At 38.5% G+C, this 25,989-nt stretch overlaps 1 protein-coding gene across 3 annotated transcripts in view; it reads left to right on the top strand.

Annotated features, from left to right (window-relative positions):
- The window catches only part of LOC143219220 (protein O-mannosyl-transferase TMTC1-like), a 719,300-nt gene that overhangs the window by 520,423 nt on the left and 172,888 nt on the right, over positions 1 to 25,989 (top strand). For all 3 annotated transcript variants that reach the window (XR_013011281.1, XM_076445179.1, XM_076445165.1), the window contains one exon: positions 14,841 to 15,030. Coding sequence is in view for 2 of the 3 variants with exons in the window: in XM_076445179.1 (XP_076301294.1) it covers positions 14,841 to 15,030 (190 nt within the window). In the remaining variant the exon portion in view is untranslated. The remainder of the gene's footprint in view (positions 1 to 14,840; positions 15,031 to 25,989) is intronic.

The following is a 25,989-nucleotide window of genomic DNA, read 5'->3' as shown; positions in this document are numbered from 1 at the left end:
ACACAATATAATTTCAACAGTATTTAGTGGTTTAATTGACGGTATGGAGTAACTTTAGGACATGTAAGAGGATAGATGAAAAAGAAAGAGAAACAGCGACCGCGACGGTCCGCAACGATTCAAAACTTATTGTATTGTTTAAAATATCAATGCGATGCTAACTCCTTTATTTTCAATTTTCTTCTTATAGAACCTCTCTCAAGATATTTGTCACAGTTTCCTGATTAAAATGAGTCGTTGAAAAACATTCAACGGGCTGTAGCTACAGTAAGCAGCAAAACTGAACCAATAACCACAAGTTTTGTATAAATCATTATTTATTGTTAGGAATATAGAAGAATAACAAAAAATCAACATTATAATTATTTTTGTTATAGTTAAAAGTAACTTAAGAAATTTTTTTCAATAATATAATCAATGTCTCCTCGTATAGCAATGACTACAAAAATAGATTGACTCGGTTTTGCACCACATCCAATACTTGACAATATTTAATATATTATTTAAAAAATAGAAAAAATAGTCAATCTATTTTTGTTGTCATTGCTAAACGAGGAGACATTAATTATTGAAAAAAATTTCTTAAGTTACTTCTAACTATGATAAAAATAATTACAACGTTGATTTTTTGTTATTCTTCTATATTCCTAGCGATAAATAATGATTTATACAAAATTTGTTATTGGTTCAGTTTTGCTTCTCACTGTATGTTAATTTGCAAAAATCTAGTTCAATTCTTTGAGAACATATCTTTGATATATTAAATTGTTCATGTAAACGTATGCTGTACAGCATATATTAAATATATGATAAATTATCAATTATGCTTTACATGTACAGTAAATATGGGCCAAATTGTAGCTGGTTTTGTTATCAGAAAAATGTCGCATATATATTGGTAAAATTTCATTAAAAATAAGTAAAAAATAAAGAAGTGTCAGTATTGCACTAGTATTGTCTCACCGATTCGTTATTTTTTGTTGAACCTCCAGTCGCGCGGTTCGTATTTAAATGCTGTCCTTTTCTACGTTCGGCACGATCGACAGAGTCACAAAAAATAGTGTCCTGTTCCGATCTATCTCACACACAGTACCGAGAATTGACTTAGAATGGGACACTACTGTGTTTAAAAAACAACCGCCATATTTTAGATCAGGCCTGGCCAATGCGCGGCCCGCCAGGCGACATTTCTATTGAAACTTTTGTTTCTTGTTGTATGTATACAAAAAATATTAAATAAACGAAGTGTCATTGTTATAATGCGCAAGTGCGACTATGAACTCTAGTTCTATATTTGATATCGCTTACATAGAGAAAATAACTCAGAAAATTGCGTACAAGCGAGATTTTATCGAAACTGCCCACTGTGCGCTGCCTGCGGCACGCCACGAGCAGCTAGTCTTTGATATAATTGAGTTACAGTGCAACAATGAAATGAAACAAATTTTTGCGTCCGCATAAAAATTTAATTGTTACAATGCTTATATTACATCCGAGAGATATTCCAACTTAAGATATTTTGCACAACGAGTTGTAAGTTGCAACTGCTTTTGGATCCACATGTGTTTGTGAAACATTTTTTTTCAAAGATGAAATTTACAGAGTTCATCACGTGCTTCGTTAACTGATGCCAATTTAGAGAACCAGCTAACAAAAGATGTGCAACGTCGAACATAAATATAGATTTACCAAAATTAAGTGAAAGAAAGGATAAACAACTCGGAAAATATAAGAGATATTCAAGTGGTAATTTTTTTACTAGACCACCCTGTATGATATATGGCGTTGCGGTTTGACATGAGGTCGAGAATTTAATATCCGAAGAACAGACGTATTGTTAAACCGGCGCGGCGTCGTTCTTCCGTAATACTCGGCATTTGTAAAATAATACGCAGAAAGCCGGCGCTGAACCAAAGGAAAAAGAAAACAGTCTCGGTCGGTACACGTTATTTATGATGGCGACATGGGTTTCTCTGTTACCTTTGAGACGCGTCGGCATGCCGCGGTGAAATATTGCGAGAAACATAGTATGTATTTGCTTAACTAGAGCTGCAATGGTCTTCGTTCGAGTTGTACAATCGTTTATTTATGTATGTATTTCAGAAAATGTGAATACGTTTCCCTTACTTGTATATGTTTACCGGTGTCCTTTACTGTTCTTTTATTTAAACGAAATGCTGTTTGTGTCATTAGTTTTGTTTTAAGGACACCTTGTTACGATCCCGTTCAGAAATACGCGAGAGACATTCTGGAAGCTTTTAATGGTATGGAGCAATGAGGTATACTAGAATCTTTCTTAAGAAAAAGAAACGTTGTTTTGGCGAAGAATATTTAAAATGCAAGCAAATTTGTCCTACCACTTGTGTGCTAAAATTATGAAATATTACAAATGTAATGTTACTCTCCACCAAAATATTTTAAAAAAATGTAGTATTGACCACTCGATTTTAATGTAATAATGTTAGTGGCAAAACGAATCATTACGTATGTATGCCGATGTAATGAGTTTTACAAAACAATTTATAAAACACAGAGCAATTGATGTAGAAGTAAAAATTGATAACTAATTGTACAAAACTAACAGTATTTATGTGATTAGCAATGGTAATAAAATAGGAGATAGCACCGATTAAATAAGAAATCTAAAACTTTAATTGATTTTTACTAGCTAGTTCAGGAAAGAAGATAATTCTTGTCGAAGGTATTTGTTAATTAACCGCTCCTCAGATCATTGATTAAAATATAGTTGCATATAAAAAAAACTTTAACGAAATAAAATTTCAAATATCGAAATTCAATAGGCTGCAATGTATTAAATTTTGTACGTAGCTAATATAATTTATCTTGATAATAAAAGAAAGTTTCCGTGCACCCCAATTTTTTAAAAATGTTACTAAAAGAACATCTGTACAAATAGTATTTCGATACTTGTAAATATCAAGTTTTTTTTTTATTTCGATGGGACAGTTGGATTATTTAGTCTTTAGTTATTATATACTTATATGTAAATTATAGTATACTTAAAGGTATTTTTGAGAAAATGTATATAGAACTTTAGATTGGAACTACCATGATACTTCGTATAATTTGAGTAAACACTGTACCACTTAAGGGTTAATATACTTCCTTAACTTTTTATGGCAACAGTTAACCATGTTTTACGAAACATATAATACTCTATAGAAAATATATAACTTGACATTGTAATTATTTTTATTAAAACAAATAACTTATGTACTTCAAATACCCATAAATAAGTGTGCAAAATCCTAATGCCAAAAGTTCAATAGGTCTTTTGAACGAAATCCTAACACTTGCTAAAAAGCTCGACCTCGAAAAACAGAACACCCTCTTAATATAAGCTTCTCTTTTAATTTGCCTTAATCATTAATTATTAATATATCATTAACAAAGGACATTACTCAAGTATAACACGCCGATTTTAATTATGTTTACACAGGATATAGTTTGTTGAGAAATATTTGACACGTATTTTTTTTAGCTGCTGACATTCATGTTAAGGGGGTGAAAATAGCATTCGAATTTGTGGGTGCAAACCCAATTTTTGCTAATCACTTGGGAATTACAGGGTGTAGGACAATGATTTTTTAAAAATTGATGTGTTTTCGAAACAAAGAATGTAGTCATATAAAAGTATTTCAGAAACAATTATTTGTTTAAACAATATTTTTAAAAGATTCATCTTTTTTACAATATTTCTTAGTAATTGTTTATCGATATTTATGTAAATTTGTATACGTAATTTATGGACCAAAATAGGGGATACTACGTGTTTTTGTTATTACGAGCAGAGGGGGTTAGGCAGGCTATGTATGACCGTGGATTGATTGGTTTGTACACGTAGACAGAAAACGCGCGGATTCCGCCGTGTCTGAACGGGGTCTTAAGGTCCGTTTCACCACCGGGTCGCCACGCGTGAAAAGGGTTCGGTTGTTCCATTGCCTCGTACGTAACTCATAGAATCAACTAGATACACCTCGAGCGGCAAAGGTGTATCGTCGTAGAATACCAGCTAACGCGACTAGAATAATCGAGTAAAATATATTGGGGTATTGTCCATTTATCCAATACTTGCTTACTTGGTGGACCAAGGAAGACTCGAGTAATATTCATATTATTTCGAATCAGAACAGAACAGTTATCTCATGAGATAACCGAGAACACGTGGAGCCGGCTATTTCATGAGATACCCGGGTAGCCGACTATCTCTGAGAGACCCGGGTACTCGGGTCATTTTCGTTTACCTAAGTATCTCATGGCTTACACGAGTGCCCGGGTGTCTCATAAGTCACAGCTCTACTAGCCGGTGTCTGTTTCACTGACGGTATACATATGTAGGTACTATATGGTAAAACTGCTTCATATAAGGACTTTGGTTACACGATCTTGCTCGAACTAACTCGCGTCGCGAAACGATTCGTACTGCGTTTACTTGAATGTTTACTTGAATCAACCCGATTAATAGGAGGATCTATGCCCCTTATATATAGCATAAAAATCGGACTGAACGATTGTAGGGGTCACGTGCTACTTTTGATTAGAACTGAATTCTTGGAACTTACGTAACTAGCTGCTTCGTCGAAAGAGCCCTAGTTCTAATCAATCTTGAGTAAGCGCTATGTTCTTAAATAGCCTCTCTGTTCCGGCTCAAAGCTCCGGAAGGGTCAAAAGTCATAAACGGAGACGTCCGCATACGTAACAGTCATTTAACAATAACTATTAAATATATAACAATTTCCGACCACATAGGAGCGCAGTTTAGACTTGTTTTGTAATTTATTGTACAACTTTTTGCGTTGTGCGTTTCTACAATTCTCGACTATCGCTTACTATTAAGTAATAAACTATATCCTGTATAAATTTCATTAAAATAGGCGTGTTATACTTGGGTAATGTCCCCGTTGTACATATCAATACATATATTCGTTTCGTTCAATCTAAGAACGGATATATGTATGTAGACTCGAAAGATTAGCCAATTTGTACATTCTGTTAAGAAAGTACCAGGAATCGATCATTTAAAATGCCCGCGTAAAGGGATTGTTGAAATTCTTTTTGTCGCTAAGTTGGCAAAACTGTCCTCTACATATACTCACGTGGAGTTTGAGAGTCACTTGTCATTTAGTTTGTTTACAGTGCGCCATTTTGTCAGTTCATCTCAAGTGTGTTTTGCGATTTTTACAATGGATAAAACTATCGAACAAAGAATCTGTCTTAAATTTTGCATTGCAAATCGAATTTCGTGTGCCGAAGCGCTGAAAATGTTACATAAGGCTTACGGTGAATCGACTTTATCAAAAACACGTACATATGAGTGGTACAGTGCATTTAAAAGCGGTCGAGATGTGGTGGAAGATTTGCCTCGCTCTGGTCGAAAACGCACCATCTCACAAGGCTATCATTGTGAACGAATTTCTGGCTAAAAACTCAACAAATCTTATCGAGCAGCCACCGTATTCCCCTGATATGGCTCCGGCCGACTTTTTTCTTTTTCCAAAACTCAAATTACCACTTCGAGGCACCCGTTTTCAGTCGATACATGACATAAAAGAGAATTCGGGGCGAGCATTGAAGTTGATTCCAAAAAATGCGTTTAAAAAATGTTTTGATGATTGGGTTATTTGTTGGCATAAGTGTAGTATTTCGAAAGGGGCCTACTTTGAAGGCGATACAATAAATTTGGATGAATAATACATATTTTGTGTTTCATTGACAAATTCTCGGTACTTTTTTGACAGAATGTATAATGCTCGGAATCAAGGAATTTTGTGCCTCCGGAAGCGTGCCCCAAAAGGGCAAACGGAAGACACATTGTTCCGGGCCCAGCTCCGATCAGTTTACCGTGACGAAAGCGGGGTAGGAAGGTCATCTTTACTCAGTGGGAAGTCGAGTATACCGCAATGCAGTTCGTGATGCCACGTATCCCATGTACCGTGTCCCATATCCTACGTCTGAAGCGTCGTTGCTGCTATGCACATAATGGCACCGCTGCGTACTGTCGTTCCTGTCGAGAAACTCGTTGTAAAAGCAGTCGACCGGCACGATGTGGTAACTTTCAACCACAGACGATGACGCACTGGGGACAAATCGATCTACAACGAAGAATTGTGTTTGTTTAAACGACGCACGGGAAGCAGGACTACTCTTTGCCCAGCGATATCAATCCGCCGCGCCGTCTCTGCGAAGTGCCTTTGGAAAATTAATGGAATATCCAAACACGATTTCGAAACGAAGAAAATCAGTCCCTGGAACGACAATAATTCTGTCGTTGAAACGTTCAATAACTACAGTCGTGTTTCAAAATACATATTCCAATACATACTAATACACTATTCCAATACATCTCCTGAGAGTCAGTGCATTGTTTTTAACATGTTCCGTGCCAGATCGATTTTTGAAGACTTTCCGTTTAGGCCGCATGGGTTTCAATGAGAATTCCAATCGGCCTGAACGGAAATTTCAGCGTGAGACGCATACGCCCCAAGTTATTGTTTAACCTAACGCTATTATAACATCGAACTACATATAGTCTCCGTAAACAATTTTTCGATCGTGTTATGCGGAAGTCTACTGTTTAGCCGCGGAACTGTGGGTTCGCGTATGTTTAGGATCACTGCCCGCCAAATTAATCTTGAGCAGCTAGTTCAAATTATAGAATGATCGCAAAAGACAATTATTGATTCGCATGAATACGTTAATGGAAGCGTTTCGTCCCGGACCTGCTAGTGGACTCGTCAGTAAGGCTGATCTAGCAGGTCCTGCCTTATACGCGCGCAGATGATGGTATGAGGATTCGCGTTTGTGATTGAACGCACGCGAGGGATCTCGATTGATTTGATCCGGTTCGCGAGGGATTTCGACCGACGCGATCCCGGTTTGTCGGGTGTCCTGATCACTGGACGACGAACTACCGTGATGCTAACTTGCACATGTAATGAACGATTGACAAGACAACGGCTCGTGCGTTGTACTTGTCTACCCGAGGACTGGAGAATGTCACGGCGTTAGAGCGTAAAACTCAACTGTGCGACTTCGTCTTCCAGTCCTGGCGCGATGCTCGTTGGATTCTCGAATATGAAATAAGATGCACTGATTGGTTCCTGCAGAAAGTTGCATTTTCCAATCAGTACACACTTTGACTTCTAGGACCTCCTTCCCGTAGCTCTGTGAATGAGGCCCTGGGAAGGAGGAGTGGGGCGAGATCTTACTCGGTCGACGACGCGACGGTTCCAGGTAATTCGACACCCTGCGTAACGGTCGCGGACGGTCCTTCGGAGGGACTAAATTTATGACACGTTGTAATTTCGAGGGTGTATAAAAACTGAACGTTAAACAGATGCCTTGACTGGTCGCCGAATGACCCTAGTTTGTTTAATCCTTGAGGAGGATATTTAGGCACGTTCGCATCTTAAGGGGGTAGTCTACCCTCGATTTGTAACTAGAAAGGAACTAGAATATTACTAGATTTTGGGTCGAAAATATGGGTTTGCCTCCAGACGTTGATTGACCTTATTAGAACAAATTGTGGGCTGTGTGAGGGCTCATTCGAAAGAGGAAGGTTAGACGCAGCGCGCTTTTCTCACGAGGTTAACGAGATTATGTTAATAATTAATAATATGAGGGCCCAAAGTAGAGACAAAATCTAGGAAAAAAATCCGCAGATTTCAATGCATTTTCTGTCTCTAAAAGACTTTTTTGACTTATGAGATGAGAAAAGCGCGCTGCGTTGAACCTTCCTCTTTCGAATGAGCCCTCACACAGCCCACAATTTGTTCTAATAGGGTCAATCAACGTCTGGGCGCAGATCCATGTTTCGACCCATTTTTCTAGTAAGATTCTAGTTATTTGCTAGATATTTGCTATTTACTAGAATCTTACTAGAAAAATGGGTCGAAACATGGATCTGCGCCCAGACGTTGATTGACCCTATTAGAACAAATTGTGGGCTGTGTGAGGGCTCATTCGAAAGAGGAAGGTTCAACGCAGCGCGCCTTTCTCATCTCATAAGCCAAAAAAGTCTATTAGAGACAGAAAATGCATTGAAATCTGCGGGATTTTTTCCTAGATTTTTTCTCGACTTTAGGGCATCATATTATTAGATATAAACATAATCTCGTTAACCTCGTGAGAAAAGCGCGCTGCGTCTAACCTTCCTCTTACGAATGAGCCCTCACACAGCCCACAATTTGTTCTAATAAGGTCAATCAACGTCTGGAGGCAAACCCATATTTTCGACCCAAAATCTAGTAAGATTCTAGTTCCTTTCTAGTTACAAATCGAGGGTAGACTAGCCCCATAAATCCTGTCCGAAGGAAACCTACGAATTCTATTCCTGTGCGACGGAACATCTACTGTATTATGTTTTACTTTGTTTCTCCTAAAATTTTTAATACAGAATTTGCGCACCAGAACAGTTTAGAAATAAATAGAAATACTTTTCAAAACATTAATGTGGGATAATCTGAAATTGTGGGACGGCATTAAAAGACACGGTAACTGTACACTTTTGTGCGGAAATACTGGAGAAAGCCATAAGGTCTTTGAGTACAGTATTTGTTATAATAATGCGTCGAGAGTTTCGCACGCCTCTGTGCCACAAATATGTCGCTCTCGTCGAAAAACAACGCGAAGCACTCTTAATAACCCCAACTACGGCTCTTTTGAAACAAATTCGGTGACGTTCTATTGTTCAAGCAGTGAACACACGCACGCATGTAAATACTTGAGCAAAGCGAGAAATGTGGCGCGTTGCTCTTTATGTGCGCGAAGAGCTATGCGGCTAGAAAAGAAACAATGCCACTTTGCGCTAGCTATATTTATGTATTTGTCACGTATTCAGCATTTTTGTAGTGTGCTTCGCTGACGTGGATCATTAAGGCCACCTAAATTCGGTTGAAACAAAGTCTCTGTTGTGACACCGGATATAATACACGAATTATTTGGCTTACCAGGTGCTGTTGTTAAATCCAAAAAATAATGGAAACACATTTGTTACCGAATATTGTAGTGACAAGAGAACATATTCAAGTTACACATTTTGATGAAACGGATGTGAGAACTAATTTTCTGAACGACTCTCACTAGAAAGTGTAAAAAGATATACTTTTTAGACTTTATATAGTGTGTCCCGAAAATGTTATTCCTTGACAGGAGGGTCATTCCATGCCAAATCTATCACTTTTTGCAGGCACCATCGTCGATTTTGTTCTAAATGAAATATGTTGTAGTCCATGTGAAATTAGGGGAGGTTTAAGTCATCATTCTGCCGGTTTCAAATTTTTTTAGAAATGGCAGGCCTTCAAAGTTTTCAATTTTTGCCCATTTTGACGAATACAGGCCTTACTTACGAGTTTTTATCTCAGGAACTGTTTGTCCGATTGAGCTACATTTTTTTGTTTTATTTGAAAAGGATTGGGCTATTAAAAAATAATTTTTTCAACCTCGAAAATCAACTTTATAATGCCGAAAAATTTAAACAAATTCTTTTTTTACGTTTTCTTCGATGAGGGGCCAGAGTGATTTATATTTTGAAAAAATCCAATTACAAAACTACTACTACTACTACTACTACTACTACTACTACTACTAATCCAATTACAAAACTTCTTTGATTTTCATCATTTTTTAATGGGAATGTCACCAACTTATTTCTGGCATTTTTCCTATCAAAATGACACCAAATACGATATAATTTCAACTGTATTTAATGGTTTAATCGACAATGAAAGTTTCGGGCGCAAGGAAAGACAGCGTATGGGAAAGAAAGAGACGCGGACAGTCGCCGTCGCCGGCACAATTCAAAGAATTTCCCATACGTTGTTCTCCGTTGCGTTCGAAACTTTCATCGTCGATTAAACCACTAAATACAGTTGAAATTGTATCGTGTTTGGTGTCATTGTAATCAGAAAAATGCCACAAATAAGTTGGTGAAAGTCCCATAAAAAAGTAATGAAAAATAAAGAAGTTTTGTAATTGTATCACACCGGTATTTGTGCGAATTGGTTTTGTAAGTGGTTCATGCCGATACGCTTCGGCCGCGCGACCCGTATTTACATGCTGTTCTTTTCTACGTTCGGCTTCGTTTTTACTCTCGGCGCGATCGGCACGTTAGACGCAGTCAGAAAAAATAGTGTCCCGAGACGATATTTCTCCGTGCAAAACACAGCAGTTGGCAAAGGGTGCGTTCCGTTTCACGCATAATGCGTATACACTGTATAGCGTAGTATAAGAGTCTCTATGCATACACTATACAGTGTATGCGCTTGAAGCGTGAAACGGAACGCACCCAAAATATCGCGACTTTACTATAACTGTTTCCTTTGTGGTTTTGCTAAGGAGTTATTAGCGAAAACCTCGGACCAATCAGAGCACGGCTACAGTGGACAGATCCCGGCTCGGCCAATGTCAGCGCCACGTTCAGCGGAATCCGTCCGTTGTAGCCGCGCTCTGATTGGTGATTTGTGTGAATTTTTTCTTGTATTCTTATGTATTGTACATATTGTTACGACGGCTTGAGATGAAGTTGCCTCTCCCTGTGATATTCTGAAGATATCGCAGAGATCGAGAGAAGTCGTCTGTCGGATCGATATTGTAGTACATATCCGGACAACGAGGATGTTGTTGGCAAAAAGAAAGACGATACTCGAGATACTCTCGAGTCGTTGAAGCGAGAGCATGCGCTATCCATTGCACCGTTATTAGACATTGTCCGTTTGATAGAGAATAAAAAGAAGTGTTATTGTTCTGTGTTTATAATTGCAATGTGTTCTCCGGCAAGACGGGGTCGAAGCCTCCGCAACAATAAACATACATATATACCTTGTATATTGGCTGCATATTATAACTGCACAAACTTTTGCAGTTTGCTCATCATTGAACGCAATAGTATTTTGTTGACACATTTACCATCGGTCAAAAATGTCTCCACACATTCTTTAAAATGGGGTAACTTATTAAAACGTGGCCCAAAAAGCTTCAGTTCTTTCAAGAACGAAGATGTATTAGATATATCATCAGATGACCTTTGTGACCTTGAAGGTCATTGTATTACGCGCCTCCTCCTTTGATCAACTCGTAGTACCTGTACTTTATGCCAGTATCGCCACAGTATTGACAGATGGAAAAAAAGAAAGGAAAGGTCCGTGGAGCTATGTTCAAATCATAGACATATAGAGATAGACTGCGCGGCCTGAACGAAGCGCTGAAGTCCACAATGGCGGCATGCGAGAGAGAGAGAGCATTAGCCGGGGTCCATAGCGCTCTCTTTCTAATTGATGTGTCGACACATCATATAGAAAGAGAGCGCTATGGACCCCGGCTAATGCTCTCTCTCTCACTCTTTGTACCGCGCGCCGCCATTGTGGGCTTCAACTCGCCCATAAGACGGCGCAGTCTATCTCTATATGTCTACGGTTCAAATCCATCACATTCTTTTATTTTATGCCAAAAGTCACGCACGTATTTTCTTTTCTTTGCGGAATATTATTTGTGGCCTTCTTAATATTATTAGATATGGAAGATGCAGATAATACAATATCTAAGAGGCTTAAGCGAATGGAGAAGGAATATAAAAAAATACATACAATTCCATTTAAAAATTTTAAATGCTTGCGAAAAACAGTATACCTCCTTTTTCAATCATTTTTTTCTAACTCTGGTATTAGCTTGAACACCCTGTAGTATTGTCGCGGCGTGTAGCGGTGATACTGAAAATAGATCAGTTGGCCATCGTAGTCGCCTGGTCTATGGTTGATCTATGGTCCAATTACCTCATGAAAAGAGTTCAAGTCATTCGAGCTCATGTCAAAAAGTTGCTTCCTTTCAAAGGTTGTATGCAGGCGGTTTTTCCGGCGACTGTGCGAGGAAGTACAAACTAGTCAGTCTTAGTTAGTGGCGGGCAGCTTCAGTGTCAAGATACAGTGCACATATTTGCTATTCAAATCAACGCGCGTCGTGCTTCGCCAAACAGCTTGGAGCGTAGTGAAGCAGGCAGCCCGGCGATCTATCTCAAAATACAACCGTCAGTTTCCGATGTTCTGGCCAACCGAACCATTGAGCGGGAACAGTTCTGGCGGTACCGCAGTCGCCACCGAGAACAATTAGAGAAGATCATGCGTGATCCGGTGTTAACGCTCACGGCGCAGCACCGTGTCGTGGCGGGTCTAATATTTAACGGCGCATTACACGCGGCGCGGTGTGGCGTGGTGTCGTGTGTGCCGGTTTGTTCGGCAAACAATAGACTTGCCGAGTAAGCGGCCACTGGGCGCGACGGTTCTCCGAGGCCATTCTCCTCGAAGATGGCTGAGGTGGTTGCTGCGAGATGCCTGGGTATTATATCGGCGGCCGATTATATCGGTAGACGCTGATAGGGGGGTAAATGGAAGCCCGGCGTCAGCATTCGAGGGCGGGCTCTCCAACGGCGTCGTTCGACCTCTTCACTGACGCCGAGCCGAGCCGAGCTGATTCGAACAATGCCGGTGGTGGGTACTCGGTTCAACCGCGGAGTATCATCGTCCAATTTACTACAAGGCACCTGGGGAAACAGTGCGGGGGCATTTTCCCCGCGCGAGCACTGGGCGAAAGCGAGGCGAAAGAAGCACCGACGCGGCCGAAGGAAAACTGTCGGAGACAAGCCCGACAAAGGCAGATGAAAGGGAGCCGCTGACAAGTGACTTCGATCTGTGCGTGCACAAAAGAGCCAGCAGAATCGCCGGAACCGCCCGGTATTGATGATAATTTCTCGAGTGGCATCACGGGCTGCGGTTATTCAATCTGCCCGCGCGTTGAGAACACTTTCAGCCTTTCTTGACATCGGCTCAGCTTTCTGTGAGGAGTATACCGCCTCCACATAGATGCTTTGCAGACCAATGGAGGTAATCCTGTTGCTATACAGACGAATACAGTTTTCTTTGGAAATAAAATGTTGTTGACCAGTGGCGCACCCAGGGGGGAGGGGGCCAAGTCCCCTCCCAAGAAAAAAATATTTAGCTTCCAAATCGCGGAATAGCCCTTGACAGATATGTTGGCTAAAAAAAAGGTCATCACGCAAAACCTAGGGCTGGATTCAACTCGCCCCCACCCCCAAGATTGCATCCTGGGTGCGCCACTGACGTTGACAACAAGAAAATTTTTAGCCCCTCTTCTTCTTTTGAAGTTGTCCGCTCGACACCGTTTAGTACCAGAATGAGAGGGTTAGGTATGTCATATTCTATTCTTTCTTAACGAAAGATATCGTTGCTCGGCCGACTACTTTATGGTCTGCCGCTACCTCTCGCATCTCGCTCATTCTCCGTGTTCTCTCTCGGCCGACTCGTGAACAAAGTCAAGCCGCGTATAATAGGTACATACAATGTAGCAGAACGGGACAGCATGTCATATTTGTACAATCGCTACTCGGCCGACCATTTTGAAGTTTGCCGCTACATTCGAGCCTCTGGCACATTCTCCCTATTTACTCCCGGCCCACTCACAATCAGAGTCGCCAGATTAAGGGTGGCGAAACGGCTCGAGCGAGAGTCGTGGTGGCACACTCACACACCACTAGATACATATACGTACACGAGGATTGCAAGGGTCCGGGCGCACAGTGGTCCCAAATCCCCAAAAGCTGGAAAAAACCCCTAAATGTACCTCAACTTCGCCAGAAATTAGTTTCCCCTATGGTTTTCAGGATGATTACGAGACTGCGGATTTTATGCATTTATGACAAAAAGGATACGTACAATTTATAGCAGTGGACATGTTAAAAATATTTAAGGACACCAATTTACTGCTTTCAGCTTACATAATAGGATAATTAAAAGAAGAATACAATTTTTATTTGGTTCCCATCAATACGAACATTCTTTATTTTGCATAAAGATCCGCAGTCTACTGATTATAAACCTAAACTCGAAATCCGAAAAAACAAAATAGTGGATTCAATATGACGAACGCGTACGTCAAAAATTCTTAGTTCTGTTCAAAAATTCGCATTGCGAGGTGTATTGTACGTATCGCGACCGCGAAGCACGATAACAATGATAGAGTACAGTTGGAGCGCGTGTTTAACTAATGCTTTCTTGACTCGATCGTTGCGATACTTATAAAAACCAGCTCGAAAAATAATAACAAGCTTTATAAAAAATCGTGTCGTCTATTCTGTTTACATTTTGCAGTTTTGTCCTAATGTTGGAAAATAATTTCCCCAAGTGGCAAATCAAATAAAATTATACAAAATAGATCCGCATTTGAAGTGTCAAGATCAATTAACACTACCCGCCTACCGCGACCGGTCAAGTGACCGCTTTCACATTGTTTATTTTTCAATTATTTAAATTATAAAGATGCTTCCGTTAGAAATATTCAATAAATTTCTTTATTCGGAGACGTATTATAAAAATCGTGAAAAATCTAAATAAATTCAGTCTTGTAAAATTTATATAAAACAATATATACATCCGATACATTTTCTGCCCGGTACGGTTAGCGTCAAATAGCGAGCGAAAAACGCTTTGTAACAATTAACTGTGGAACAATGAATGTTCTTCTTTCACACGCGATCGTTCGAGAAAGGTAACAAAATCCGCTATTTAACGCACGCAATATGTCTGCAGCTGACACGGCTGATCGACCACTTCAATGACACGTGATTGACGCTTTCGGATAGTAATAAGCGGCGCGTGCCACGAGCACGGGTCGCAGTCACAAGTGCCGCAGAGAAATTCGATTATTCGACGAGAATTTCGTGGACTCCCCCGATAAAAGGAATTTTTTACATGAATTTTTTGGGAGCCGTGTATCGATGGGATTAACGAACGACTCGTGTCCTTTGCTTTCAGGTTATTGACATTCTGTTATCTGGCCGCGCTGAATTGCTGGCTGCTGCTCTGCCCAGCAACGCTGTCCCACGACTGGCAAATGGGCTCGGTTCCTTTGGTCGCTTCGTTGGCTGACACCCGGAACATGGCCACCTGCCTCTTTTTCGGCGGCTGCCTCATACTCACGTACAAAGCCTTCACGGATTTCGAGGTGAGCTCGTAAACCACGAATCAATTGTAAACGGTTTATATTCGGACGCTGTTTATGCAAATCGATCCCGTTCACTTTTATCACGGCGAACGTGAACGCGCTATGTTCGCGAGAAAGTTGCAGCGAATGTGCATAAGAACTGTTCGCCAGAGCTTGAAACGGTTCCGAAAATAACTGTATAACTTCACTGTTCCGATTAAAAGAGTTATGAGGAACTTTTATTCCACGTGGGTGCTGTGAAAAACCGAAAATATTATTGGTTGCAGTTCCAATTTTAATTCTCATATCATACCTAGATTGCGGATATTATGGATTAATGACAAAAATTGATAGATTAAACACTAAACCAGGCCTGGCCAACCGAAATGGTTTCACGGGCCACTTAGATGACGCGTAAGTTACAGCGGGCCGCACTTTAGGTAAACATGCTGTTAAAAAATGTAATACAAGTACAAAATGAATAAAATTTTATTGTTATACGTCGCATTATAACAATGACACATGCAAATTTTCATTTACTTAATATTTTTGTATACAGTGGCCGACATTTCTATAAAGTCATCTTCTTTTTCATAGATATTTTAAAAATATCACCATTTGTTGTTGTGTTGGTTTATCGTATCTGGTCTTGTGCCTTGTAGACACTCGGATAGAAGGACTGCGTACTCTAGACCGCTATGTTTACTATTTACGTTTGTTTTGATTTTTTTCTGTGTGGTGCAGAACACAATTGCAAAGTTTCTATAAAGTAACTTGGTGTTTCTCTGTATTCTCTGAGCAGAGAACTACGAAAAACTGCGAATATTCTAAAAGTATTAGTTTCAGAACTCACAGAAATCCCGTTTGTTATAATTTGATTCACGTGTATGAGAATGCCGAGAGGAAAAGTACTAACAAGTGAAGAAAAAGCATCAATCGATGCTTATAAAGATATGGGCTGCTCTAATCGCGCAATTGCTAAGAAAACTAATCGGTCATATACTGTGATTAATAATTATATCAATTTACGTGAAAATTACGGAAAAAATCATCTTAAAGGTAGTAATAAAAAATAGTCAAAGAGACAACATTCAATATTAATGAGGTCTGCAGCTAAGGAAAGGAAAAATGCAGCACAATTTCGAGCTGAATTGGAGCTCCCAGGAAAAACAAGACGTGTGCAACAACTTTTAAATTCTTCTGGACAAAAATACAACGTAAACCAGGCCTTAAAGAAGTACATAAACCGGCCCGTATTGATTTCGCACGGGCACAAAACACAGTGACTTTATAGAAATTTTGGCCACTGTACATACAACGAGAAACAAAAGTTTCAATAGAAATATAAAATCGCACGGCAGGCCGCACAATTTAACGTTGCCGGCCGCGTGTTGGCCAGGCCTGCACTAAACTGCAAAAACATTAAAAGTACTCCTCAAAAGAATTAAGGGATCACTTGTGCGAACTCGAAAAATTGGTCCCACTTTACGTGTGATCATAACTCCGTCAAAAATTGCCGTATCAACATCGTTAAACAACGGTTTGGAAGCCTGAAACCTCTAGTTTCAGATGTTCTGCTTCAAATTGTTGCTATGTTGGTTTTTTACAAAGTTATAGCGAGATGAAGACAACACTGACGGTTAACAAAAATTTTGTGCAACTTTGGAACATCACACGGGGAGCAACAAATTTTTTTGATAAATTGCGTTAATATCATTTGGAAGGGCTATCTTTCCTGTGTAAAATGTGTGGCTGTTGATTATTGTGCGATTTTTTTTATTCGAGTTAGTTAACATTGAAGTACATATGGGCTTTTTAATTTTAACTGGCTCCAGAAAACGAAAAAATTCTCGTAGAATCTTGTGCAAAAAAGCAAGAGAAAGAGCGTTTCTGTCTCTTCAAGACACTCCTTTTGTTTTTTCAATTTCATTAACATTTCGGTATACCAGGCGTTTCTGAAAGTATGCTTAAAAAATGCACAATTTCCATTTTTCCTTTAACTCGCTATATCTCGGCGAGAAATGATCGTAATACCATGATCCGAACGTCAAATTGGAGCAGAGATTCTGCCAATTCGATTGAGTACCCCATGAACTCGCTGCGACAATTCTGATTTTCAGGCGGACGGTTTGTCAAAAAAATTTGTTGCTCCCCATGTGATGTTCCAAAGTTGCACAAAATTTTTGTTAACCGTCAATGTTGTCTTCATCTCGCTATAACTTTGTAAAAAAGCAACATAGCAACAATTTGAAACAAAGCATCTGAAACTAGAGGTTTCACGCTTTCACGCCATTGTTTAACGATATCGATACGGCAATTTTTGACGGAGTTATGATCACACGTAAAGTGGGACCAATTTTTCGGGTTCGCACAAGTGATCCCTTAATTCTTTTGAGGAGTGTATTATTTGTAGTACATAAAAATACTTAATCCTTTCGTACGAACATTACATAACCTTATTCAAGATAGAAACCGGTAGAAAACTGTATCGAGAGATTAAATCATTTTACAGTAAAACCCCGCTCGTTGTAAACTCGATTATTGCACGGAATCCTCGGTTCGTTGCATACTAGCAATTCCCATCACAAGTTGTTTAGCTTAAACAAAAATCGCATCAGCGCAAACTCGTGGTGCCTCTTAGGGCTCCTAGTGGCTGCGCTCGTTAGGGTACGCGCACAGTGGACCCGTTTTCGCCCGACGACCGACTTTTGCCCACACAGACGAGCGTTCGGGAAGCATGTGTTGGTGTCTTTTCGACCGATTTCGACCGAAAAGTGCTCACAGTGGAGCCGACATCGGGCAAAATGGTCAAGTTCAGCGGGGAGCCGAACCTTTTCGAGACCTTCGAGAAGGGTAACAATGGACAAACCCCATGGGGTCCCGACGCCGGTGGAGAATCAAATCATTTCGTTTTTCGCCCTACGTCGGACGGTGCAGCGTTCACTTTAAATAATTTTCATGTCGCCAATTTTCAAGTATCAGTATTTTTAAAAATGGGTCAGCACAGAGGACACTTGGGGCTATATTATCATTATTTTTATTTTTCCAATTTCCGGGCGGTATAATAGCAATGCGCCTGTTTAAAAAACAATTGCAAAATAAACTATGAAAATAAATATTTTTTCAACTGAAATAATTTTTATTAAACACTCTTATGGTTTCACTATGGGCACCCAAAACTAAAATTGTCATTGTTTTGTTAGTTTGGCCGTTATAATTTAATGAAAAAGTTGTGACACCTCATATTCCACCTCCGCGTAGAACCATCAATTTTCAAGATTTCAAAGAATTCTCTTTGAGATACGTTCATGACTTTTTCGGATTATAACGTTCATATTAACGTCCAGTTCTAAACGAAAAAAGTTAATAATTAGTTTTGTATTTTTTATAATTTAGAGTAATGCACTCACCGCACTGAATAATATCTACACTATAAATGTTTAGAAAATCAAGGAATGCATATACATTATAACAACAAAGAAAGTAGAAAAAATTTTTTCTTCAAATGGATGTCGCAGTTGTTTCCAATGTCAGCGTGTGTGCTTAGGCTCTATCTCTTATAATCTACATATGATCGATGTATTAATACTGTAATGTATTAATATTTTAATGTATTTCAGTACATATAGATTTTTGAAAATGACGTTACCATAGTAAACGAATTATTGCCACGTCTTGGGGATTTTGCACCACTGTGCGACGTACGATAGCGTAGCGGCTATCGGCACGTGCAATAAAACATTTGGCGCGTCCAATTCATAATTCTTTACTGTAAAGAAATTTTTAAATTACTTTACAACTGAGTTAAGTAAAGTACAACTCGTGTTGTCCGACAAAGTGCCGACTTCCAGCTCAATAGTAATGATCTGTCATAAACCTCTTCATTGAGAACAGCCCCGGGAACGGCACATAAACAAATCGAGCCTATCATATGTAGGTCTGCCTATCCCCCACCACAGCCGCGCCCGTGGTCCCAATGTTTTGACTTCGACGCTGTACGCTAGATAGTATGTGTGGCCGCCGTAGCCAATATTTCGACAACAGCCGAACATGCCTGTGAAACGAGGCCTGCCTCCTCCACTCTAATCCAATCGGGCGCGCATCGTACCTAGAGACACGTCACTGTGGTCCTGCCTGGGAACCTTCTTCTCACGCTCGCAGCAATACAATGTCGCAAAGTCAGACCCATACGAGATGGCGCCTTGCCACCCCCTACAATCGTGTAGTAGTAGGCGGTAATGGTTTAATATCTTAACCCACTCAGAGTTGTGCTAATTCAATTACACTATTAATTACATTATATTTCAATTATACAATAGTAATTCAACTACGTCATCACTGAATTACATATTACATGAAAATACAGCTCTCCAAATTATAGTCCAGAACTTTGAAGAAGTGCGGATATATTTTTATGTTTTTCTTTCATATGCTTGTTGGCTGTATATGCGGCGTAGTTTCTATTCCTCGTCCTCTATCCATTTCCTCTGCAAATGGTCGAGCCATTATAGAGCGATGGACAGCGAAGCTGTTTTTAAGAAAGCTGTTTATAGCTCGTCCAATGAATATTGTTGGGAAAAGTATGTTCCGTTCTGAGTTTTCTGCTGTAACTGTAAATCCTGGTACATATCATAAACCCCGAGTTTCCAAAAGGCTTCGCTGAACGTGGTTCGGCGGCCTACACAACTGTTCCGCGAGGGAAACACATCTGTTTCATTTATGATGTCAAGAAGCAAAGGTCTTGATTTATATGTCAAAATTGCGGGCCGGTTCCGAAATCTTTTTAACTGCTTTATGCCCACCGTAGCTGGACAACTGCATTCCAAAACGTCCTATAACCCGGACCAGCAATAGACCAGTGAACGACGACCGGCCATTAATCACGACATCGTCAACACGTGCGAATACGAAAAGTTTTTTATGACATTTTCCCACTGGCGGAAACTCATGTCGTGCGAAGATATTTTGCTTTCTGGTTCGAAAAAAACGTCGATGTCGCAAACTTCAAACGGGGGTTTTTCAAGATAAAAATCTGCTCTATCGCGTGGTATAGTTCGGTTTTCCGCTAGACCCTAATTTTTGAGATAAATTCGAAACTATCCGCAAAAATTGGTGCAAAAGTGATATCTCTCCGTCTTTAATCATTGTTTAAACATGTTTAAACACTCATAATGTATTAATATTGGATATCACTGTATTCGGGAAAGTCTACAGAATCTTTTGCTGTAAAGAACAATTCAATATCTTTTATAATAACATCACAATATTTGTTTAAAGTTGAAAAATATGTCTTTTTTTTAAACTCCATTTTCTCAAAAACTGGACGTATAGAAAAAAAATGAAAAACAGATTCGGAATCAGCGCGCAAAACTCTATAAGAATCGCATAGTGGGAATCGAAATACTTTTAAAAAGTTGAAATTTGTTGGACAGTGTTATTATCTTGTTCAAAGAGACAAATTCTTCACTACTTCGTCTATGTGTTTTCATTTAGTATATTAATATACCTATCCGCATTTATAATTCCGCCAATTTGTATGTGCTAGCAAATATTGCCCCGTTCCCGGGGCTGTACTCAATGAAGAGGTTTATGACAGATCATTACTATTGAGCTGGAAGTCGGCACTTTCTCGGACAACACGAGTTGTACTTTACTTAACTCAGTTGTAAAGTAATTTAAAAATTTCTTTACAGTAAAGAATTATGAATTGGACGCGCCAAATGTTTTATTGCACGTGCCGATAGCCGCTACGCTATCGTACGTCGCACAGTGGTGCAAAATCCCCAAGACGTGGCAATAATTCGTTTACTATGGTAACGTCATTTTCAAAAATCTATATGTACTGAAATACATTAAAATATTAATACATTACAGTATTAATACATCGATCATATGTAGATTATAAGAGATAGAGCCTAAGCACAAACGCTGACACTGGAAACAACTGCGACATCCATTTGAAGGAAAAAATTTTTTCTACTTTCTTTGTTGTTGTAATGTATATGCACTCCTTGATTTTCTAAACATTTATAGTGTAGATATTATTCAGTGCGGTGAGTGCATTACTTTAAATTATAAAAAATACAAAACTAATTATTAATTTTTTTCGTTTAGAACTGGACGTTAATAAGAACGTTATAATCCGAAAAAGTCATGAACGTATCTCAAAGAGAATTCTTTGAAATCTTGAAAATTGATGGTTCTACGCGGAGGTGGAATATGAGGTGTCACAACTTTTTCATTAAATTATAACGGCCAAACTAACAAAACAATGACAATTTTAGTTTTGGGTGCGCATAGTGAAACCATAAGAGTGTTTAATAAAAATTATTTCAGTTGAAAAAATATTTATTTTCATAGTTTATTTTGCAATTGTTTTTTAAACAGGCGCATTGCTATCATACCGCCAGGAAATTGGAAAAATAAAAATAATGATAATATAGCCCCAAGTGTCCTCTTTGCGGACCCGTTCTTAAAAATACTGATACTTGAAAATTGGCGACATGAAAATTATTTAAAGTGAACGCTGCACCGAAATACAAGCGCGCGGCGGGGGTCCTGTCGGTCGACGTCGGTCGAAGCTAGAAAGGTCTCACAGACGAGCCTACCCACACATTTGGAAGGTCGGGCCCGATGCCTCTGACGTCATAGTTCCGACCGATGTCGGCTCCACTGTGCCCGTACCCTTAGACGACGCGCAGCGCTTACTACATATCAACATGGCGGCGCCCTTACCTGTCATAAACGGTAAAAATCGCTGGACTTTAAACACTCATAACTTTTGAACCAGTGGATGGCTGTGATTAAAACTTGGATTTGTGGCATTCTCTCTTCCAAATCCACAGGATTACATAACAAAGTTAAAAATGTCTGGTTTCTTCAGGCGAAGTTTAATCGGCATGTTTCGTCATGTAAACATAATCAAAGTTTTGCAGTATTTAAAATATTTCTATAGCATTATCTGTGCATTAGACACCAATTTATATCATCATGTTATATCTTGACACCTCGTAATTCGTTTTCCATGGCATCCATTTGAAAATAGCACCGATGGGTATTAAAATGGTGGCGAATTTCCAGGTACAGATTAGTAGGTGATAATACGATTAAATATCATGAATTAATCTAACTTTTTAAGTACCTGTTGATGAAGTACAGACTAGTAATTTAAGATGAATTGGAACTAGAGATCCCTATTTCTTACAGACCAATCTTTTAAAAGATTGATATTCATTTCTGGATGGAGCACATGGTATCACAAAATTTCGACAATGGAGATAAATTAAGACATTGTTTGTATTAACAAAATTTATTGAATGAATTGTCTGTTTTAATACAAAAAACTAACATATTTACCTTTTCTGGTAAAAATTGACCTGTTTTGGAAATAACTACATTTCCAGAAGTTGAGAAACATCTTCATAACAATTTCTACGATAGATAATGTAAATATGTTAATTATATTGTATCAAAACACGAATTCGAATGAGGATGTATTAATGCACGTGTGACTAAATATCAGATAATTGAACTTGATGAATGATCGAAATTCTCTACGTTCGGCTCGGTCTTTGAAGCTCAAGAAAATAGTGTCCGTCTACGAACTTTGCAAACGGACCTCCCCGAAGCTTTTGCGATTATACAGGGTGGGGCACCTAAAACAGGTCACTTAAAAATGCACCAGACCAAACTTACTTGATATCGAGGCCCTCGTAATCTGATGTCATTAATTTTTTTATAGGTGGAGACGTCAAGGAAATATGAAGGTCAACTCTGTTTTTTTAAATGGAATGTGGTATTTTTTAATACATGAATCGATGCAGCTGGACATTCGTTATAAAAAAGTACTAACCTATGCATGTCGAAAAGTTAGTAGGAGTTCAGGAGATATTTCAATTTAAATAACTCTAAAATACCATTACTGTCGTGCTAAAACGTTACACCAGTAAATAAACACTAACATCTTAGCACGACAATAATGGTATTTCAGAGTTATTTAAATTGAAATATCTCCTGAACTACTAATTTTTCGACATACATAGGTTAGTACTTTTTTTTATAACGAATGTCCAGCTGCATCGATTCATGTATTAAAAAATACCACATTCCATTTAAGAAAACAGAGTTGACCTTCATATCTCCTTGAGGTCTCCAACTATAGAAAAATTAATGACATCAGATTACGAGCGCCTCGATATCAAGTAAGTTTGGTCTGATGCATTTTTTTCTACCTTCAAAAGCAAGCGAGTTATTCAGGTGACCTGTTTTAGGTGCTTTTTAACTAATTGCTTTCTAGTTTCAAATGTTAGTTCGCGATGTGTTGTTTTAGGTCAGGCATGGGCAAATCGTTGCTCGATCGGAGGTATTTGCCCATGCCTGTATTAGGTCGTCCCAAAAGTTTCTTTCGGAATGCTTCGAAATGTTCCTTTAAAATGTTGCTAAATAAATACAAACAATGCGATAATCTTTATGTTAATGTCTTAGTACTTCCTAACATTTTGCATTATGTGCAAGAATCGAACACCAACTTTTGGGGCAACCTAATATTTATTTAGCAATATTAAAGGAACACATTCCGAAAGAAACTTTTGGTACAACTTAATACTTTGTACTTTTCCCAAGCAGTTTGAGCTCGCGTGGAACGCACAGTTAATGCTAGATCATCCCATATCTCATGATGTAATACGGAACATTTCACAAAGAAGAATGTTCGCGGTCGTTGCTTACTTGTACTTTCTTGTCAAGAATGTCTAGAAAAAGGCAAAGAAGCTTGACCTGGAACGTGACCAAAAGTCTCAAGTTCAAGACAAATGTTACCGCCAGTTTCTTTCCCAGATCTTAAAACCGTTTAAGAAGTTCCAGAACTTTATCGTTTTATCCCATCCTCTATTTCGACAATTTCTCCGCAACATTAACAAGATATACGGGGAAGTGTCTGCAGGTCAAGAGCATAGACAAAAGCTTAAACGCAGGTCAACTCGAGAAGTATTTCACATTCAATACGGGCATAAACATTGAAATTGTATGTTCAATGCGTTATGTTATGTAGCGAATTGAATTCTTCTCAATTTCAGGATGTGATCGAAATGTTATTGAAGGTAATTGTAAAAGGTTAATCGTCGAAACGTTCGCCTACATTGTTGATGGTCTTATTGGGTTGGCAAGAAAGTAATTTCGGTATTTTAAGGTGAAATAAAATCGAATTTCTTTATTCAAGCGATGAACTTTCATCAATAAAATATTTTCTTATTTATTCTTTTTGGCAAAAGATCATCGAACAAATGGGAAAATATCTTGTTGATTAAAGTTCATTGCTTGGATAAGAAAATTGGGTTCTATTTCACCTTAAAATACCGAAATTACTTTTTTGCCAACCCAATATTAATAGAATCGTTGAACCATTTTCAGACATCACAAACTGCTTAAAAACCTTTCTATTGGGTTGGCAAATAAGTTCGTTCGGTTTTTGTAATTTATTCCAATGTAAAAAACCGAACGAACTTATTTGCCAACCCAATACTTTGTTTTGATAATCCGACGGATTAAGATTTGCACGCCAGGCCGCGTCAAAGAAGCAATATCGCGCCATATATGACCAGCGCCAAGTTTGGGATTTTTCAGTGCTGTCGTCGAAATTAGCTGTCGTGGTCGGCACCATAACATCAACACCGTAGTTGCCGAACACTGGTTTCGAGCGCGCGATTTTACTGGCTAAAAGTCAAAATATCATTGAAACTTTCTAAAAGTTGGTAATTAGATGTTTTTGAGGTCACTGATAACGAATCTGACATCAAGAATTAAAAATTCAAAATAGTGGATTCAATACTATGCACATGTGGTCTAGAAACTCGTTTTTCCTGGTCAAAATTAAAGAGACACACGTATCGAACATCTTTCAACGTAATAAATATGTATATAATTATATTTCCGATGTTAATTCTTAATTATCTAAATACTTCAACATCGGTAATTCGAATTACTCTTCATCTGAATCTTTTTCATCATCAATTGATTCCGTATCCCGCCAAAATACCGCGAGCTTTTATTTCTTAATTATCTTATTCGAAATTATTTAAACTTTCATATAAAACAAGTCTTTATCCAAACCACACAGTTATACATATAATGAGTTCTTAGAATAAATAGTTTCACTTTGAATTTCAGAATTTTTTGTTTTGTTACAAAATTTACAACATTGTTACAACATTGTTTTTTATTTCATCGTGTACTACTCATCGCAACGAACAAAAGTCTCAATGGAACCATGTGTCTCATGTGAACCGTTCTCTAAGAAAACGACTTTAAAGTTTCGTAAACTATTTTATTTCATATGTCGACAGGGTGTCCGAAGATAGCATACACGTGGACGGGATAGTTCTACATGAGAAAATATACAACAAATTTTTTTCATTTGCTCCTCCTTTCCGAGAAATTTGAGTTTGGAACTTCGACGAACGCGAGTGCTATCGAATAGGAATCGTCTGACGCGTCTGATCATGATCAACTCATTCTACTTCTTAAGAACGATAGACACTAGAGATCGCTATTTCACGTGTATCTAAATACACGTGTACACGTTCTTCAGTACGTGTCATTTTAAGTACACGGGCACACGTGTACTATTTTACGTATATTTAAATACACGTGTATTAACGTATCCGCTTTTTAGTTCGAATTTATTTTTAGGATACAGTTACTAATATTCGAAAGCAAAGTATGGGTATATAAAATAGATGAAAAATTTAATTTGAAAACCACTCCCATTACAAAAAATGTAATTAACTAAATATCTAGTGTGCTAGAGAAAAAGCTGATATGTTTTAATGTTCTGACAATAAACGACTTTTTTGGAATATTCTTAACTGTTTGAAAACACCGTTCTGAAGCAACTGCTGTTCATGATATGTTTAAATATTTTATTGCCGGTTCTACAAGTCTAAGATGTTTAGCTTTCCGCGTCTTTCGTTTGCAGTTGCAGGC

Source organism: Lasioglossum baleicum, chromosome 2, assembly GCF_051020765.1.
Source record: "Lasioglossum baleicum chromosome 2, iyLasBale1, whole genome shotgun sequence".
Lineage (NCBI taxonomy): Eukaryota > Metazoa > Arthropoda > Insecta > Hymenoptera > Halictidae > Lasioglossum > Lasioglossum baleicum.
This window is presented reverse-complemented; position numbering and strand designations above follow the sequence as displayed.